This window comes from Accipiter gentilis, chromosome 7 (genome assembly GCF_929443795.1).
Source record: "Accipiter gentilis chromosome 7, bAccGen1.1, whole genome shotgun sequence".
NCBI lineage: Eukaryota > Metazoa > Chordata > Aves > Accipitriformes > Accipitridae > Astur > Astur gentilis.
In genome coordinates, this window is record NC_064886.1 from 42,857,363 (window position 1) to 42,876,064 (window position 18,702).

General features: G+C 63.9%; 2 protein-coding genes across 5 annotated transcripts in view; both read right to left on the reverse strand.

Annotated features, from left to right (window-relative positions):
- Positions 1 to 12,680, reverse strand: part of CBFA2T3 (CBFA2/RUNX1 partner transcriptional co-repressor 3) — a 29,808-nt gene extending 17,128 nt beyond the window's left edge. The window contains exon 1 of one of the 4 annotated variants that reach the window (XM_049806454.1): positions 12,431 to 12,680. In XM_049806454.1, coding sequence (XP_049662411.1) covers positions 12,431 to 12,500 — 70 coding nt within the window. In that variant the 5' untranslated portion in view covers positions 12,501 to 12,680. Of the gene's footprint in view, positions 1 to 1,210; positions 1,405 to 3,249; positions 3,700 to 12,430 lie in introns of those variants that run through there. The other 3 variants (XM_049806456.1, XM_049806455.1, XM_049806453.1) reach the window with 3 other exon arrangements.
- On the reverse strand, positions 1,558 to 3,193 carry LOC126041148 (translation initiation factor IF-2-like). The gene is made up of 2 exons (XM_049806481.1): positions 3,121 to 3,193; positions 1,558 to 3,073 (listed from the first exon to the last, which is right to left on the reverse strand). The coding sequence occupies exons 1-2, from the start codon at positions 3,146 to 3,148 to the stop codon at positions 2,049 to 2,051; spliced, it is 1,053 nt and encodes a 350-aa protein (XP_049662438.1). The 5' UTR covers positions 3,149 to 3,193; the 3' UTR covers positions 1,558 to 2,048.
- Positions 12,681 to 18,702: the final 6,022 nt, after the last annotated feature.

Sequence of the window (18,702 nt, forward strand, 5' to 3'; positions counted from 1 at the left end):
GCCTGGTCTTGCCCCACGCTGGCCATCACGAAGCTCGCAAGGACTGGCTCCAGCCTGGGGACTCCCCCCTGGCCCCAGCCTTGTGGGGCAGCTTAATCCAACTCCCACCCGTGGTCCAGCTTGGAAAGCATAAGCCAGGGCTGCAGCATCCGACCCACATCCCCTCGACCCCAGCAGCAGCTTTTAAGCCCAGCTTTGCATCGAGCTCAGTGTTGCAACCCACAGGCTGCCCCCCAGCTCCCCCCCAGGGCCCAAGCAGCCCCGTTTGCAGGATCAGGCCCTGATCTGCCCAAAACCTTGTGCACACTGTGCCGGTCTGGGTGGGGGCAGAAGCAGCATCGGTGCCCGGTGATGGGGGCTGGTGTGTCCGCCCTGGGGGCCCGGCTGCCTGCCCCACTGCCAGCGTTCCCGCATGCCTCCCCAACAGCCCTGTGCTCCCTGGCCAGCTCACCAGCAATCAACTGACCCCCCCCTCCCCCCATTAAGAGATGTAATAATAGGTATTTACAGGGTGCCTCTCCTCTCCCGGGGTCCTGTGGCACCCCGTGGCACCCCACACCCCTTCCCCTGGTACCCGCGGGCAGAGAGCCAAACTGCCTCTAGACCATGCCGGGGATTTAAGCCGGCTGCTGGCAGCGAGCGGAGCCGAGACCCCATTTTCATGGCAAAGCCAGACACCGTGCAGCCCAGATCCTGCGCGGGGTTTTCCATGCCTGCAAACAACCGTGGGTCAGAAGCAGAAATCCAGCGGAGCGACGCAGGGGATGCCGGCAGAGACCCGCCAGCCCCAGATTCCCCACGGGACCTGCCAAAGCCCCCCTCCCGGCACGCTGGCTGCAGGTAGCCCACCCCAGCCGTGCCCACGGGGCTGCCCCCGAGCCCGGTGGTGCCGAGCGTGCCACAGCCACAGGCAGAGGCTGGGGGGCTGCTCAACCCTCCCAACCCGAAGCGGGGCCGAGCACCAGAGTATTTTTCCATCCTGCATCCTGGAAGTTCCCGATGTAAGAGGCAAATCCTGCACCCACATGAGGCCTCGCTGCTAACCTGCCCGAACCCAGCACCCAACCCGTGCCAGCACCCAGTCCCACAGGAAAACAGCCTCTCCCCACTACACATCTCAGCTTTTCCTCCCTACAAGCCAACATCTGCAGTCACACGTTTTTCAAACAAAACACGCCCGACATCTGGCCATCCCCGGGTAAAACCTTACCTGCCAACGCAGACACCAGCCGGGCCTGCCGGGAGGCAGCAGGCAGGGAAAAACCCCTTTGCACAGCCAAATTCATCTCCGCTTGCCTCCCCAAACACGGCAAAAGCAACGCTCAAAACTTCTCCCCGCGTGGAAACGCACTGCGTGGGGACCTGCTTTATCCACCTCCGGAGACCCAGGCAGCTCGGCCCCACGGGGCTCCTCACCCGAGGACCGCAGGCGCCAGGGCTGTCAGCATCCTCCCCGGTTGCTGCTCTGCGTTTGCAGTGGGATTTTGGGATGGTTCCCCCATATCTCCGTGCCCCGTACCATAGCAGAGCTCACCCCGCCGCAGCGCCGAGCAGACGGATGTTTGCAGAGTGTCTTCAAGTCGCTCGACAAAGGAGCGGAAAATTAATATTCCTTTTAATTAAAGGCAGAAAAATCTCTTTGTTCCTGAACAGACAGAAAACAACAGAGGGAAGAGCTCAAAAGCTCTTTCTAAGCGAGAGACGGGACCATCGCTTAGATTCAAAGACACTGTCAATGTGCACGTGACCTCAAATTAAAAAAACAAAATGAAACCCAGCAGCGGCAGCAGCTCCTCTCCAAAAGCGAAGGAAAGTTGCAAAGTTTTTCTTGGCTAATAGGGGGAAAAAAAAAAAAATCCAACAAAAGGTGTGTTTAACCAGAGAAACGCTCTGCAGTATCCGAAGGCACCATCCAGCGGTGAGGGCTGTGTGGGGGAGTGATGGGGAGAGCTGGCCGTGCCCCGGCCCAGCGTCACGGAGGAGCCACGGAGGAGCCACGGAGGAGCGCGGTGCCAGCCCCGCTCCATCGCTACGCCGAGAGCATCCCCTTAGCAAAACCAGGCCGCTGCTGCCGCCAGAGAAGGAGCCGGATGGTGATTAATGGCTGCGAGGATCAGAAGCTGGGCAGCGCTGAGGCAAAGAGCTGGAGGCTCCCCAAGCCAGCTTTCCTTCCCAAATCTGCATCCAACAAAACCGTCCCATGGCACACGCGAGGACACGGCACGTGTCCACAACACGGACCTGTGTCCCCAACACGGACCCGTGTCCTCATGCGTAAACACAGAATTATGCTGCCGTAGCTGTAAACTTCCCAAACCAGCTCTGGGATTCCTCCCACAAACTCTCCCCGAGTGGATCAGCTCCTCCTCGCCACGAAACGCGGCTCCGTCGGTGACCGGAGCGGAGTGCGGAGCTGGTTGGCGTTCTGAGGAGGAGGGATGCGGGGGATGAAAACCACTTCTCCCACCGGGCAGAAAGTCGGGAGCCACGACCGGGGAGGGATTACACCGGGGGGGGGGGGGGCGACGACACGTAGAGGGCACAAACTCGCGTGGGTTCCCGGGGATGCCGGGTCGCCCCACGCCACCCCAGCTCTCGGAAAGCAGCCGCTGGGTACGGGGAGGGGAGCGCAGGCAAAGCCCCGGGCCCGCCGCCGTGGCGGGGGAGAGGGGTCGGCATCCCACCGCCCCGGCGTGAGCGGGGCCCACGGTCACGGCAGACGGCTCCTGCCCGGCCTCCCCGCTGGAGGAACGGCTCCGAGCGCTGCCCGCTGCACGGACGGCGGCTCCGGGAACCGCTCGCCCCGGTTCGCCCTGCTCCGTTCCGCCGCCGCGGCGCGTCCCGGGGGCGGCCGGGCACGGGGCCGGAGGGAGGGACGGCGGCGGCGGGGACCGCGCTGGCTCGGGCACCGGGGCATCCCCTTCCCCTGCGCACCGGCAGCTTCCCCGACACCGGGAGCATCCCCCGGGGAACCGGGAGCCTCCCCGTCTCCTGCGCACCGGGAGCCTCCTCCGAGCACCGGCAGCGTCCCGGACTCCTGCGCACCGGGGAGCATCCCCCGGGCACCGGGAGCCTCCGACTCCCCTGCGCACCGAGGAGCATCTCTCGGGCACCGGGAGCCTCCGACTCCCCTGCGCACCGGGAGCATCCCCCGGGCACCGGGAGCATCCCCAGCCCCTCTTCCCCGGGAGCATCCCCCGAGCACCGGGAGCCTCCCCGTCCCCGTGCCCGGGCGCGGACGGCACTTACCGTCCTGAGGTGTGGCGGAGGCGTGAGGTAAGTCCCAAGGCAGGGGCCGGTAGGAGCGGACAGAGCCGGCAGCGGCCCCCGGCGGCGGCGGCGGCGGCCCCGGCCCCGTTAAGGCCGGCGCGGGCGGAACGCGGCCCCGCGGCGGCGGTTGCCCCCGGCACCTGCCCGCCGCCGCTCGCCGCGCCCGGGACCACCGAGGGCCGCCAGCCCGGGGGTCGGGGCGCTTCCCCCCCCCGCCCCCCCCCCCCGAAAGGGGGGGCACCGGAGAAGCGAGAGAAGGCGGGAACGGAGGAAAAAAAACCCCAAAAACCAAAACAAAACGGTAAATCCGCGGGGCCGGTTCACCTCCTACGCGCTGACCGGCGGCGCATCCTCCGGCACCGCGTCGCGGCCATGGGGCGCCCGCGGCCGCGCTCCGTGCCGGGCCGGGCCGCCCGCAGCGCCCGCCGCCGCCGCCACCACCACCGCCGCCGCTGCCGCCCGCCCGCCCCGGAGTGAGCGCCGCCCGCCCGCGCCCCTGCCTTAGACGGCGTCTCCACCGGGCCCGGCAGGGGGCGCCCCGCCGCCGCCGCCGCTACCGGAGCGGGGGCCCCCGGGGTGCGCGGCTGGGGCGGGGGGGGGGGGGGGAGGAAATGGGATGTGCGGGGATACGGGGGCTGCGCGGCATCGGGGGGGCTGCACGGCACCGGGGGTATGCGCGGGGATACGGGGGCTGCACGGCACCGGGGGGGCTGCACGGCACCGGGGGGATGCGCGGGGATACGGGGGCTGCGCGGCACCGGGGGAATGCATGGGGACACGGGGGGCTGCACGGGGATATGGGGGTTGCACGGCACCGGAGGGATGCACGGGGATACGGGGGCTGCACGGCACCGGGGGGGGTTGCACGGCACCGGGGGATGCGTGGGGTCACGGGGGTTGCACGGCACAGGGGGGGCTGCACGGACATATGGGATGCTCATAGGGATTGGGGACCGACTGCATGGGGGGACTGGAGGCGGCCGTGCAGGGGTTGGACGGGGTTTGGGGGGGACGGGGGGGCTGCAGGGGGCTGGGGTTTTGCAAAAGGTTGAGGGTTCGCAAGGGGTTGGGGGTGATGAAGACTGAGGGTTGTAAAGCTGGGGGGGTGGGAGCCTGTATGGGGGGGGCTGCGTGTGTTTTAGGGGGCTGCAAGGGGCTGGGAGTTGTTTGCGTGGGGTAGGGGGACTGCGAGGGGATGGGGCCAGGGCCTGTCTGGGGTCCTGGGAACAGCCAAGGGGCTGGGGCTTGCAGGGTGGGGGGGTGTGCAAGGGGCTGGGGGGCCGGGGGGGGGATGATGGATTTGTGGTTGCTCTGCTTCCCCCTCCGGACGCCCGAGGGCCAGGGTTGCAATAGGAGCAGTCACACACGCGGCCGCAACATCAGTGCACAGCAAGACCCGTGGGCACAGCCTCCATCTCTCCATCTGCACCCCACGGTCCACATGCTGGTCCCAGCCCGGCCTCGGGGTGCCCCCCACCCGGCTCGGCCTTGGCAGGGCTCCCTAAGGTGGCTGCATGGCACCGTCACCACAGGAATGCCAGTGGGGCCCTTCTTTTACAGCGGTGCACGGCAGCGGTGCACACGTTTGCGGCGCTGCCTGCCCACGCCGGGTCCCCAGCGTGCCCTTCCCACATGCCCCGTGCCAGCTGGGGGGGGAACATTAAAAATTCCACACACCCCCAAGTCCTACTACGATGTTGTTGCTTGCTTGTGCGCCGAGTAATGCAAGCCCTGCTAATTTCCCTGCAAGCCGAAGCCCTGCCTCTTTGCGTAATTACTCTGCTTGGCAGCTGCCTTCTCTCTGCGAGTTGCTGTACGGAGCCTTTGCCGCCCGTACGGTTGTTGTGTTGCTCATCCTCGCCCGCTTCCCAGGGCTCAGGCGCTGGGAACCGCAGCAGCTCTGCCAGGCGGTGAGTAACCGCTGCCGGAGTGTTGGGTGGCACCACCGCTGCAGAACCATGCACGGCCAGTGCATGGCCCTGGCATGACCGACGCATCACCACTGCGTGGTCACTGCATTGGCACCGCACGGCCGTTGCGCGGCCACGACATACCTGCCACGTGGCCACTGCGTGACCTTTGCATGGCCAGTAAGTGACCATTGCATGGCCACTGCGTGACCGCTGCACGGCCACTGAATGGCCACTGCGTGGTCGCTGTACAGCCAAGCTGCCCCCCATGTCACCCCACCGACAGGGTTGTAGTGGGACGGTGCTGCAGCACCCCGACCCAGCCCCCTCCATCCCGACCTCCAGCTCGGGTTTTGCCCCCCCCTTGCTCCCCCCAAAAGCTGATGCGTCCTTCCCTGCCGTTCTCACGGTGGCTCGGCCCGACAGCGGGGGGGCTTAGACCGTTTTCCTGCTTTGGTGGGATGAGCAGGACTGTGCTCACCCCAGAAGTTTTTGTACCTACACCGGTTGGCACGGCGTGCGCACGCTGTGCAGCATCACACACCCTGCCTGCCTGCCCTGCCTGCATTTCCCAGCCTGAAGCACTGGGGTTGTCCCCGTTCCTGCCCCTCTCTGCGCTGCCCTCATTCCCCTAGAGGCCTTTCTCGAGGAGCCTCTTGTGGGTGAGTCTCACGGCCCCACCGGCTCAGCCCCACTGGCAAGGGCCCATGAGCAGCAGAGGAAAATCCGCCCCCGCGTGCAGCTGCATGCCCCCCGTCCCGCCGCCCCCCCGGCTTTGCATAGGCAGCACCGGCTGGCACATGCAAATGCCGGCAGTGCATGTGCGTTTGGACACGTGGTGCATGGCACAGTCCCCACCGGCGCACACATCGAGGCATTGCAGAACATCAGCCACCACCGAGGCAGTCCGAGAGCGGTCCCAGCACAGAACCCTGGTTTTCTGGGGTGCGAGCACAGGGCTCCTTTGGGCTCTGGCTGCTCATTGGGAGAGCCCGGACCTGACCAAAGGGTTGACCATGCCTTTGGTCAGATTGTCTGTCCCACACATGCACCCCAACGCAGCGCAAGCCACATTGCAAGCCCCGTGGACCTGCCGACACCCTGCCTGTGGGCACCACGCGGGGACCTGCCGGGAAAAGCCGCAACCTCTCCAGCTCTCCAGCACCTGCTTAATTTGGGATGTAGATGAAGGATGCCATCAAATACCTGGCATAAGCCAAGGGGGTCGAGCTGAGGCTGAGCCGGGTGGCTGTGAGCCCACGGGGTCGTTGCAGTGAAGGCGGACGGAGCCCGGCACAGCCGCCCTGCCGGGGCCACCGCGCAGGCAAGAGCTGCCCGTCCGCCGGCAGGATGGGCAGGCAGCGGCACTGCCGCATGCACGGGACAGCGTGGGCAGGAGGGAGCCACGCTGTGCCCTCCCCGGCAGCGTTTGGGTGGCAGGGTCTGCTTCGTTTCTATTCTGCGTGCGCAGCCTGTAATTTTGGTCTATTGAAGTCATAATTCACTACTGTGAAAATAAACATTTGTGTTAGCTCGCTTTATTCAGCGGGCCTCGTCTGAATGTTAATAATTCCCTGCTGGCACGCTCGCACGTGGCCTCGGCCGCTGGGACAAAGCCCAGGCACCCATGGCCGTGGCCACCTCCTCGCACATTTTGGGTAGGATCTCAGCATCCTTCACATGCTGTCCTGGGGATCCCTGGATCCCAACAGAGAGGAGATGGGGAGAGAAGTGCCACTTAGAACTAAGCCAGTGATGACGAGGGAGTTGCCACAAGATAGCGGTAATGTAAAGGTAGTATTTAGAGTAAAGCAGATCGAGTCCAGCACCTGCTCTGGACCCTTCTGGGCCCGTGCCCATCCCTGCTTTTATTTACTTGTGCTCTTTTCTGGGTGCTCCCACCTGCAGCCGGGATGCCCCAACACCCACCCTGTGCCGTAGCAGAGCTGGGGCAGGCAGGAGGATGCCTGGGCCACCTCTGGCTGTCCCCATCCCTGTCCCCATCCCTGTCCCCATCCCTGTCCCTGCTCAGCCACCAGCCCGGGCAGGACTGGCCCCAGGGCTCCCCGGGTTTCTCCCTGCTGGGTGGTGGTGGGGGGGCTGGTGCTTCCCCTCCCCATTTGCATCTTCCCAGCCTTTATCTTTCTCCCAGTCCCGTATTGCTGCAATTACAGACACTTTAAAACACAATGATCTGGCTGTTAGCGTGATGGATGACAGAACCTTTCTGTCTGGTTTAAATCATTGCCGAGAGTGAGCAAACTTCCCCCGGTTAACCCTTTCGTGGTCCCGTCTCCCCCCAAGCCCACTCCCTGCCCAGCCTGGGCTGGTGGCTGCTGGCTGGTGCTGCCACATGGCCCCACGGCCACGCATCTGCTGTCACGCGTGGGTCCCATGGATGGGGATGGAGAGGGGGGGGATCTGGCATCCCTGGGGTGGGGAAATATCCCCCATCCCTCAGCTCCCTGGAGACACACGACAGATGTGGCGTAGCAGGGTAGATGGTGGGACCAGCCCCACTTCGTCAGAGCCGACGGCCCCACTTCGCTGCGGTGGGAAAGCAACGGCCGGGCCGGGAGATAAGCGCCTGCCAGGGCCCGATAGCCTGCCTGGATCCGTCCCAGCCCAGGGCCTGGCAATCCGTCCCCCAGCAAATCTGGAGCCGGGGCAGGATGAGGCCCTGCCGCATTCCCACCCAGCAGAGAGGGTGGAAACTCCTGTAATGACTCGGTGTCGGTCACGCCGGTGCGTGATTGATGGCGCAGCGTGCAACAGCCCGGCGCGGGGATTAACTGCACATGTTATGGCAATTCACGCTCCCTTTGTTTTCAGGAGCCGGCATCTCCTGCCTCCGTACACCCTACCCTGTGCCCGCCGCTGCCTGTCCTCCCCATTCCCACCAGCACAGCGCCCACGGGTGTCTTGGTCCCACGGGAGGATGCCGGTACTGTCACCCATCATTCCCACTCATGGGACCCATGTCCCATGTCCTCCATCCCTGCTGGGTGTGGGTGGGGAGAGACTGCAAGCGGGGAGGCTCGGGGAGCAGCTAAGGACCTGCCCCAGGCAAAGGGGCTCCCCGAGGCACCGGGGCCTGGCACGGCGCACTCCAGCAGATAAGATGCTCACTGAGGTCAGATGAGAACAACCGGCACCAACCCTCGCGGGAAATGGTCACCACCACGCGCCATCCGGGCCCCGTATCTGCCCGTACACATGACCCCCCGCCCGCTATCGGGGCCGTGCACGCGGGCTGGGGGCAACGCGGTGGGTGCCGCCGGCTCACGCTGCTGCTGGCGCGGCCCCAACCCCGTGCCCCACTCGTGCCTTTGCAGCCACCACGGTGTTGGGGTCCCTTTTCACACCCTGTGGGCGCCCAACCGTCATCCTGACCCACGGCTTCTCCCCCTGTAGCTCTCGCTCAGCCCCTCACCCGGCATCCCACAAGCACTGTGTCGTCCCCCTTCTCCCCAGCTCTCCCTGAGCTCTCTCAACCCCGGGCTCTTGCTCAGCCCTGTCTCTTCCCAGTGTGCCTGTAAGAGCTGATTGCTATTCAGGCTGCATCCCCCCCCCACTTCGCAAGCCTTTTTAAAAAAGCCCACGGTGTTGGTTTATCACACCTTCCCCCTCACCGCGCTGGTGAGTCATCCCCTCGCCAGCATGCCACGCAGCCAGGAGCCGCGCAGACCTGCCCCACTGCGGGCAGCACCCGTGGGCACCCGCAGTACCGCTGCCGTGCCGTGCCGGGGGTCCCGCCACAGCCTGGCTCGCGCGGGAGGCTCGTCTGGAGGCGAAGGCAGCGAGCCGTGCCAGTGCTCAGCCCCTGGCGTGCCACAGGTTTCCTGTGTCACCCCAAGCGAGTCTGTCTGTCCGTCTGGGTTTCTCGATCTCTATCCGCTCCCTCTTGGGGAGCAGAGCATCCCTGGGTGCCTCTCTGCGGTCCTCCCTAGATGAGGCTGTGCCGACGGTGCCTGCCTGGCACAGCGCCGAGCAGAACTTGGGGACAGCGTGGGGCTGGGTTCTCACGAGCAGCCACAGCAATGCAAAGCTCCACGCCGCTGGTGGCGTCCCCATTTTGCTGGGGACCCGTTTGCTTAGAGCATCCCAGCGGGGATGCCGTGCTCAGGGAAGGGAGCTGCTGGGCTGGGAAGGGTCAGTGTGACCACGGATGGTCCCATCGCCCTGGCTGCGTGCGTGGACGTGGTGGCTTGAATCTCGGTGCCGAAATCCAGCCCAGAGGAGCTCCAGGAGCCGGGCTGTAGCCCCCGGTGTTCTTCCCTTGGCATTTTGTTGCAGCAGGGACCCAGGCTGGCGTTGCCTTTCCCTGCGCGTTAATTCACCAGGGAATGCGCAGGGGAGATAAGGGGCTGGTGGGGAGCCAGCAACCGGGGAAGAAGGCTCGCCCGCCCGCCGGCTATCGCCCGCCGCAGCTGCATCCGCTGTGGTGACATCTGCTAGGCAGGAAGCATCGCTCACCGGCCTTTCTGAAGAAAGGGGGTTCGTTTGCACCCAGCTTCCCTCTGCGCTCGCTCGTGGGGGTCCCTGGACTTGGGGCCACTCACCCCGCAGCTGCCCTGGCCCCTCACTTCCTTGGCCGAGGGCTGGAAGGAGCATTTCCCCAGGCCGTCGCTGCCGGGAAGCAGACCCGGAGGTTTTGCAGCTTTCATACGACTTCCATAAAGAAAAGAAAAAAAATGCATCTTCCATTAAAAGGAAAAAAAAAAATAAAATCCTGTTTTCCTGGCTGACAGATTCGTTCCTGCTTCATGGCATTCAAAGGGAAACCGGCCCCTACTGCTTATCATCCCCGCTCACCCTGCACCGCAGGCTCCAAAAAATCACCAGATTGGCTTAAACACCGGGAAACTTTGGGATATGGCATCATTCTTCTGGGGGCTTTAAGGTTTTGGGGCTGCTGGAGCCCAAGTTTCCAGCCTTTCTTTGCCACAGAGAGTCTGGAAAGTGTTTTAATTGCCTAGTGTCGATGGCCATGTGCTGCCCTGCCTCCAGGAGCTGGTGCTTTGGGGTGCACGAAGACACTGCCAGCCACCCCCATGGGAGCAGCGCCTGGCAGCGGCACTGGTGGCAAGTCCTGCCAGCCTCATCCTTGGCCAGCAGGAATTCTCTGGGAGATGCCGAACAAAATGCCCTGAGCTGCCCCAGTAAGCACAGCACGCTGGGAGAGCCACACACCCTGCCGCAGTGCAGAGGGTCCCTCTGGCTCCTCTGGTCCCTCACCCAGGGAGCTCCCCTCTCCATGGCACTGCTCCCCTTTGCCGGGAATGCTGGTGCTGAGCCTCCACAAGAGCCATGTCCTCAATGCCTGGTCCCTACCACTGCCTGGGGCACATGAGACCTCCATGCAATGGCATCTTTTGGCCCTGCCGCAGCACCGTTGCCCGGCGGGCAGGCCCAGTGGGGTTAATAGCGGGTTCACACCCCTGTTCTCCCCTCCAAACCAGGGGTACCTGTCTGCTTGCCAGCCTTCCCCATCCCACAGGCTGCAACTGCCTGCATAGGGTCCTTTAATGATGGGAATTTAATTAGTTTGCATTGCACTTACAACACCTCGCATCCCTGCAAAAATCAGTTGGAGCTAGTGGGAGGTGGCGCGGCGCAGCCTGCCTTCGCTCTGGCACGTGGCTCGGCCCGGCAGCAAAGACCTGGGGCTGCTTTCAGAACCCCCCCCCGGGGCCAAAATGCCCTGGCACTGAGCTCTGGCCGTGTGGAGGTCGGCGCTGGTCTGTGCCGTGCCGTGCCATGGGGAGCTGCAGCCTCGCAGCAGGGAGGTCTGGGATTCGTTACGAGATCCAGATGCGCCACGGCAGCGGGGGATGTTGCGGCTGTCTCTGGCCACCTGCATCGTTTCCAAGTTCCCAGGCTAAAAGCAGGGCTTGTTATCAAGAGCAAAAAATGTGCCACCTCTGTTGTATTTCATTTCCCTTTCTCCACCTCTTCCCTGCCCGCTGCGCATCGAAGATAACAGCTTTCTGCACCGAAGCTGGAGTGCAGGGCAGGCAACGGCCTCGCCAGCCCTATCGCTGCCTCGCCGGCCGCAAGGAAATCAGGAAGTTTGCAGAGATATTCGACCAACAAAATAAACAATTCTCCTGCCAAGCTCCTAACCGGCAGCTCGGCGAGCCCGCAGCAATCTGCATGGCTCCTCTCGCTGCATCATTCTGGTCAACGGTGCCCACCGAGCCGCCACGGTGGCACCGTGCCCACCCAGTCCCTGGTGCCTTATCGGCGGGTGCCCCTCGCCTGGAATGCGCTGAACGTCGCTGTGGGTGGCAGATCTGGGGGACAGGGACCCCAGTGCAGCTCTCACCTGTGGCAAACCGGCACAGCACGATGGGTGCAGCACCCAGGGTGCACCCCAAACCTTGTCCTCGAGCCCGTCCTCGCCGTGTCCCTGACCTGCAGGGTGGGTGCCAGGACTGGGCAGCGGGGCAGGGGGCTGCGGCCAAAGCGTGGTGCCGGTGGGGAGAGGGGTGTGCAAGGGGAAGCGAGGCAGAGGGCCAGTATTGTTCATTCGGGGCAAACAAACGCCGGTGACTCAGCCGGCAGCCGCTTTCCTGCCTGTGCCGGGCACGGGCCCAGCAGGACCCCCCCGGGCCCTTCCAGAACTGCAGCCCCTTGGCTGAGGGTGGGTTGTGGGGTGCCCCTCGCCCTCTGCGTGGCTGTGCCACTGCCGCGTGGATGCTCCGGCACAGGGCCATGGGATGCCCCGGCCCCACAGAGGCTCGACGTTGCCACGCTGCAAGGAAACAGCAGCACCTGGAGAGCCTGTGGGGTCGGATCCTGACCCCAGTGGCACAAACCTGCTGCATGCAGGATCCGGCTGCTGCCAGGGAGCAAGCATGGGAACGTGTTCCCAAGCCGCACGCAAGCTGCTGACCCGAGAATGAACGAAAACACCCAGTAAACAGAGGATTGAAACCCTGTAAATAAAACATAATCGTGGCTGATTATTATGGAAAGGTTAATTGCAGAGCAGGCTCCGAACGGGTCCCAGTGATGGTAGCCCACGGTGCCGGTGCCATGGGCTCGGCCATGCCCCAGCTCCCTATTCCTTCTTGCTGGTCCCCATGGGGATGCGCCGACAGGCACCGGCTGCGTGCCACCCTCGGGGAGCACGTGCCCACCCAAGGCTGCGTTTGACATTGGGGTGAGTCACCTGCACCACGGCACGGCACACGGCGTGGCCACGGCCACCCGCTACCTTCCTCCCGCCACTACCTCAGCCTTACCTTGGCTGGTCCTGCCTGCTGCCCTGGCCCAGGAGGGTTGGCCATCCAGTTTGGGGGTTCCCCCGGGCATCCCGTGGGGTGGGTGTCAGCACCCCAGTGCTGCAAGCCTCACAGCAACCGGCACAGCCAGCCTGCTCACACGTGTCAGTGCAGGAGCCGTGGCGGGGAGGGAGATGCTGAGCACTGGCGGGGCACGGGGCGTCCTGCCCGCTTGGTGCTTGCCCTGCCGTGAGGGCCGTTCATGCGATGGCCGGGGCCGGGGTGGCAGCAGAGCCGTGTCCCATGGCGAGGGGGAAGGTGAACAGCTGCCGGGCAGTGATAATGCAGCGGGTGCGGGGAGTCTGGGCAGCTGCGCCCGCGTCCTTCCCCAACAGGAACCATCTGCGACCAAGCCCAGCTCTGCCTTGCCTATCAGCCATTCCGGTCTGACTTTCCAACAACTTCCCCTTCACGCCGGCTTCACTTCCTCACTGTGAGGGGCTGGCGCGGTGCAGCTTGGCACAGGCAGCGCCATGCAGCACGGCACGGCAAGGACCGACACGGTGCAGCGTGGCGTGGCATGGCCATCGTGGTGCACCTCAGCATGGGCAGTATGGTGCAGCACGGCACGACAGGACCAGCACGGTGCCACGTGGCACAGCTCTCAAGGGTGCAGCTCAGCACAGGCAGCACCATGCAGTATGGCATGGCACGGCACGGCACGGCATGGCACGGCATGGCTGTCAAGTTGCAGCATTGCACTGGAAAACCGGCGTGGCACAGCCAGCATGATGCAGCCCAGCGTGGTGTGACCAGCATGGTGCAGGACAGCATGGGAAGCGCAATGCAGTATGGCGCGACCGGCACAGCATGGCCCGTGCAACACAGGGATAGCCGTGGCGCAGCATGGTGCAGCCGGGCACGGCATGGTGCAGCCCGGCACAATCAGCATGCTGCAACACCGAGGGCTCGTCCCTTTTCCTGCAGCCCTGCAACCCGCTCTCCCCTTTGCCTGGGGACAGCCACGGGGGCGAGGATGTCCCCTGAACCGCAGCCGCAGCATCAGCACCGTGCATGAACGAGTCAGGCTCCCTGCACCAGCCTGGCTCCCAGCATCGCCCTGGCCTGCTCGGTGCTTGGGATAATCCCCCCGCCGGGTACGGAGCCCCCCTTTGCACCCCCAGGCCAGCCCTTCCTGCGCTGGGGCCTGGGCTCCCTGACAGCCGCCAACAAGAGAAACAACTTGTTAGAAAACCGAAAGGCGTCTCTGGGCTGCAGGTGGGAGGGAGGAAACATGTCCTAAAAATACAGCAGCGCCTGCACGGTCCCCGAAGGTGGCTGAGCAGATGGCGTGTCTCGGTGGCCACCTGGGCTCCTACAGATGGTACCCGGGGCTCCCCGCTTCGTGCCCCCAGCCCAGGGCTCTGGGAGGGGGACAACAGGGAAGGGATGGTGGGGTGTAAGTGGGAAGGAGGATCCCAGAGCATGGGGGTGCAAGTGTGCTGTGCTTTGGGGCACAGGCTGTGGGACAGAACGGGGCAAAGTGGAGTGTCACTGGGAGGATTTGCAGCATCTCTGTCCTCCGGGTGCAGCCCAGGACCCTGGGGGACGTCGAGCGTGGTCTGGGTGTTGGAGGGAGATGAGGGGAAGCCCCGGCACATGGCCGATGCGCCGGGGGAAAGGTCCACACAGCTACAAACCACAGCCACAACCCAGCCGGGATGGCGTGCGCCAAGCCAGGGTCGTGCACTCGAGGCGGGGATGCTGCAGCTGCCCCCAGCAAGCCTCTGCCCTGGACCCGCATCCTGCACCCCAGCAATGCTGGGGGGTCCCAGCTCCATCCTACCTGCCCTGGAGATGCCCACCGGCGAGGGCTGAGCAGCCCGGACTCGGGGACTGAGGGCTGGCAGAGGTTTCGGCTGCGTGTGGGGGCCGTGGAGTCCCAGCTGCCCGTCCTGCCGAGCAGGAGGGTTTCCATCCGTGTTTTGTGCTCTCGCCTCTTCCCCTTTTATTTCTGGCAGGACAGGCAGCCGCAGGCCCAGGTGGGCTTGGCATCGTCCGCTCGGGTTTTTGCCAAGCTGCCCTGCGGCGAGGGTCAGGCTCGACTGCAACGAGAGACAGAAAGTGCATGGGGGATTAAATGGCAGCGGCTGCTCCTGGGGAGTGTCCCGGGGCAGTGAGTCAAAACCAGAGGGTTTCAGGACCAGCCAGGAAAATCCCACCCAGCTGTGGCCCCGTGTCCCCCACGTCACCTGCGGCCGGAGGGTTTTCTCTGCAGGCAAACAGGCGAGCACCTGCCCGGGGCAGCTGCAGGCACCGTGCATCAACGGCACGGGGCCGCCGGGGGCCGGGGAATGCCCTGGCGTGGGGGGAACCCCTGGGTGCACGAGGTCTGCCCCAGCGTGGAGGGAACCCCTGGGGTCCCGGGGTCTGGCTCAGTGTGGGAGGAACCCCTGGGGGTGCAGGGTCCAACCTGGTGTGGGGAGAACCCCTGGGGACGTGGGGTCTGCCCCTGGTGCAGGTGAGTCCCCCGTCGCTGCCGGCTCTGGGGAGCCTGCCGGTACTCCCAGCCGGTTTCTCTCTGAGTCAGAACCACATGCTCGCTGCCCAGCAGAAACTTCCCCCTCCGGTTAAAGGAGAAGCGGGATGGGCTCCCACCACCCCCACACTCAGAGCAGGAGGGCAGTAGGAAAGTAGAAACCCTCGGGAGGCAGCCGCGGCACCCACCACCCACCTTCGCACTTAGCGGGGCCGTGTCAGCCCCGTGCTTGGCACGGCACGCTTCCCCGGCGCTTGGGAATGCTCCGGTGGGTGCCCGCTTGGCCCCGCGTGCTGCCCGTGCCCATGTGCCCCACTGCCTGCAGCACCCCCGCTGCCTTCCCCTTTCGATTTGAGAGCGATGCGGCTGCCCCAGGTGGGGGGAAACCCGAGGTGAAAGGAAGCAGCAACAATAACCCGTGAGCAAAACACCACCGGCAGCTGCCCGAACCAAAAAAAGAGACCATTGCGTCCCAAAGTGCCTTTTGGGCTGGAGGTGGGGTGTACGGCCCTGGCTGCCTGCGTGCATGCATGCAGCTGGGATGGGGGTTTATATACCAAAGCCCAAAACTGGCTCTTCCACCCCAGGGAAATGTGGATGCGGGAGCAAAGGCAGGAGTCGGGGATGGGAAGGAGAGCGGCAGCCGAGCTGGGGAGACGGGAGCCGCCGAGAGTTCACATGAAACACAAAGATGAATTCTTTAAGAAAAAAAAAAAAAAAGAAAAAAAAAAAAAGAAATCAAAGGGATGTGGAGAGGGAGATAAGAGGGAAGACAGAGCAGGGAGACGGAGGGAGCGGAGAGGATGCGGGCAGAGGGAGGCAGGAGGCGCGGGCGGAGGCGAAGCCGGGGAGCCGGGGGAGCTGTCTGGCGCGGTCCCTATCGGCTCTCTCCATCACGGTAGCCTAACCTCAAGTAGTTTTTCACTGAGATTGGAGTGATCAGGTAGGGCTGCCCTCGCAGGCAGCTGCAGGGCTGTGAATAAGCACCTGCTTATCTCTGCCCAACGGCTGTGCGAGGCTGCAGATTGCGGGAGGACGGGGAGCTGCCTGCCGGCTGCGATTTCCATATCAGCGCCCTGCAGCCGCCTGCACCAAATAAACACAACAGCCCCATGGACAAAAGGTTAATTATCAATTTTCAGAAAGGGAGAGAGAGGGGAGGGGGTGAGAGAAGCAGAACGGCCGTCACCAGTCGCAGGGGCGCGCAGCCGTCCCCAGACAGGGTGCTGGGCTCTGCACCCTGGGTGCAGCGTTCCCGAGCATCCCTGGGGCTGTGCCGGCACCTCTGGGGCTTCGGGGTGGGGGAACGGGGATGGGGACAGGGATGGGGATGGAGATGGGGATGGGAATAGAGATGGGGATGGGGATGGAGATGGGGATGGGGATGGAGATGGGCATGGGGATGGGAATGGGGATGGGGATGGGGATGAGGATGGGTCTGTGAGTGCACAGGGGCAGTGGGATTGGGGAACATGCAGGGGGAAACAGTCCCTTGCAGCTCCCTGGCTCAGCCCTGGCTGGGCAGAGGCAGAGCTGGAAGAAGGCACATCCTCCTCCTCATGGGCATGTAAGTCTCTGCCAGCTCCTCTCCCTGCAGCCATGTTTCTGCATTCAATGCCTTCCTCCTCTCGTCAGAGGGGCTGCAGGCTCCCAGCTCGGCCAGGCCACGGGGCTCAGGGTCAGATTGGGAGGGAAGAGGTGTCCTGATCACTCCAGCCCTGCGGAAAGGGAAAGGCAGGCAGTAGCATCCCCCTGCTTGTAAGTTAGACCAGGTGAAGCCATTGGGGACCCTCATCAGCTCTTAATCCCTGTGTCTGGGGTCAAGACTTGCCCCTTCACTCCTGCTGCTCGGGAGCAAGATGATAAATGGGGCTGGGGGTGCCCATGCTGCCCCACTGTCGCCCACCCTGCACCCCACACTCGCTCAGGCAAGGGTTGGTGCCACGGGGCTGGGAAACTCCTCTCCCGCTGCAGCCATCCCTGCACTGGGATAGTTTTCCCACCCTGCAGTGTGGTCCTATGCTGAGCACACCCCGGTTTGGGAGTGCGGCCCCATGTGCACTCGCAATGCTCCCGGCTCACATAGGGAGATGTGAAGACCAAAAGCGCCACACGGGGTGGCAGCCGCCACGTTGCCGGGAAGCCTCGAGCCCACATGGCACCAGATTTAGCCACCGACAAGCTCCTAAAAATAGCCAGGAGCCAGGATGCTGGTGAGCTGCATCTGCTGGCACAGGGAGCAGACAGGGAGCTCCGGCTTTCATCCTGTGGGGCCGGGGTTCTCAGGGCTGGGGTGCTTGGGGCTGGGGTGCACAGAGCTGGCCCCAGCACTGTTCAGCTGCAGGAGTGCTTGGAGTCACCGGCACGGGAGGATGCAGCCATCCCTGGGCCAGCCTGGGGACAGGACACCAGGATGGACAAGAGATGCTCTCAGGGCTGGGACAGTCCTAATCCACCAGGGAATTAGATGTGCGGCTAAGAACATTGGGGGTTAACAATATTTAGCACTTAGGCAGGGCTTTTGTGCACGCGGGGCTTTGCAGCTCTCGCCTGATGGATGCTTGCAGGACCCCGGAGGGGCGAGGAGCTGGGTTTCACTGGGGGATTTGGGGTGAGAAGCGGGGTGCAGAGCTGGGGCTCGGACAACCCTTGTGCCTGGCAGGGATCACTGTGGTCTTCAGTGTAGCCCCGATCTGCCCCACACCCTGAGAGGGGTCTGGCCTCCGGCTGGCAAAATATGCTAAAAATACCAGGCTAAGTATACGGGGGAATGCAGGCAGGGTGTAAGCGTCCCGGGCTGGAGCAGCCAGCACCCCCCCCCCAGGCTTTTCCCCAGCCCCCCCAAGCTAACCCCAGCCCAAAATACTAACCCGGGGCCCATCTGGTGTCCAACTGATGAGCACAGATGTGTTTGGGATTTCTGAGCCGGCTGGCAGCCGTTCAGACCTGTCGCAAGCTGCACCTGCTGCAGGATATTTTCCCTTCTGGATTTAATTCCCCCCTCCCCAGCAGCCCCAGGCACTCCCCAGGGCTGGACAGGCAGCGGGAGACACCCCCCCCCCCAGTGACGACCCTCCTGCCCTGCACCCGTCCCTGCCATAAAAATGGATGTGGAAGCAAGAGAGGACTGAATTAAATGCAAAAGCAGGGAGGCTGGCATGGGGGAGAGAGGCCATGCGGTGCCCAAATCTCAGCCCCCCCCCCAAGGAAGTGCCTGGGGGAGCGGCAGGGGTCACAACTGCCCTCCCCCAGGATGGATTTCACCACCTCTGGGCTGTTTTGGGAAAGTCAAAGGGGGCATCTCGGTGAGCAGCCCCGGCCGGCCACTGCTGCAGAGACCAGAGAATTTCGTTGCAGGCAACGAGCCCAAGCAATGCTCTTGGGCTTGGAAACTTGCCAGTGCATTACCCAGCCCCCCCCAACCTCGCCCCCCCCAAATTAACGTGCTGTTATTATTTTTTAACAAGGCTCTCCCAGATCAGATGTTGACCCCTGTAATGATCGCGCAGCCTGCGGAGGGAATAAACAGCAAATCCCCTTTTAAATGAAGGCCTTGCGAAGGGATTAGGAGCGAAGGGGTGGCCTCTCCTCCCCCCCCCCCCCCCATCCAGGGGCTGCCTGTGCAGATATGCGGGGCAGGAGGAGGCCTTGTCTGTCCGTCTGGCCCATCTGAAGTGGTCCTGTGCGATAGGGAGTGATTAGGATTAGACACATCCAGGATGAGAGTTTTTTCACCAGATAGAGATGATAATGG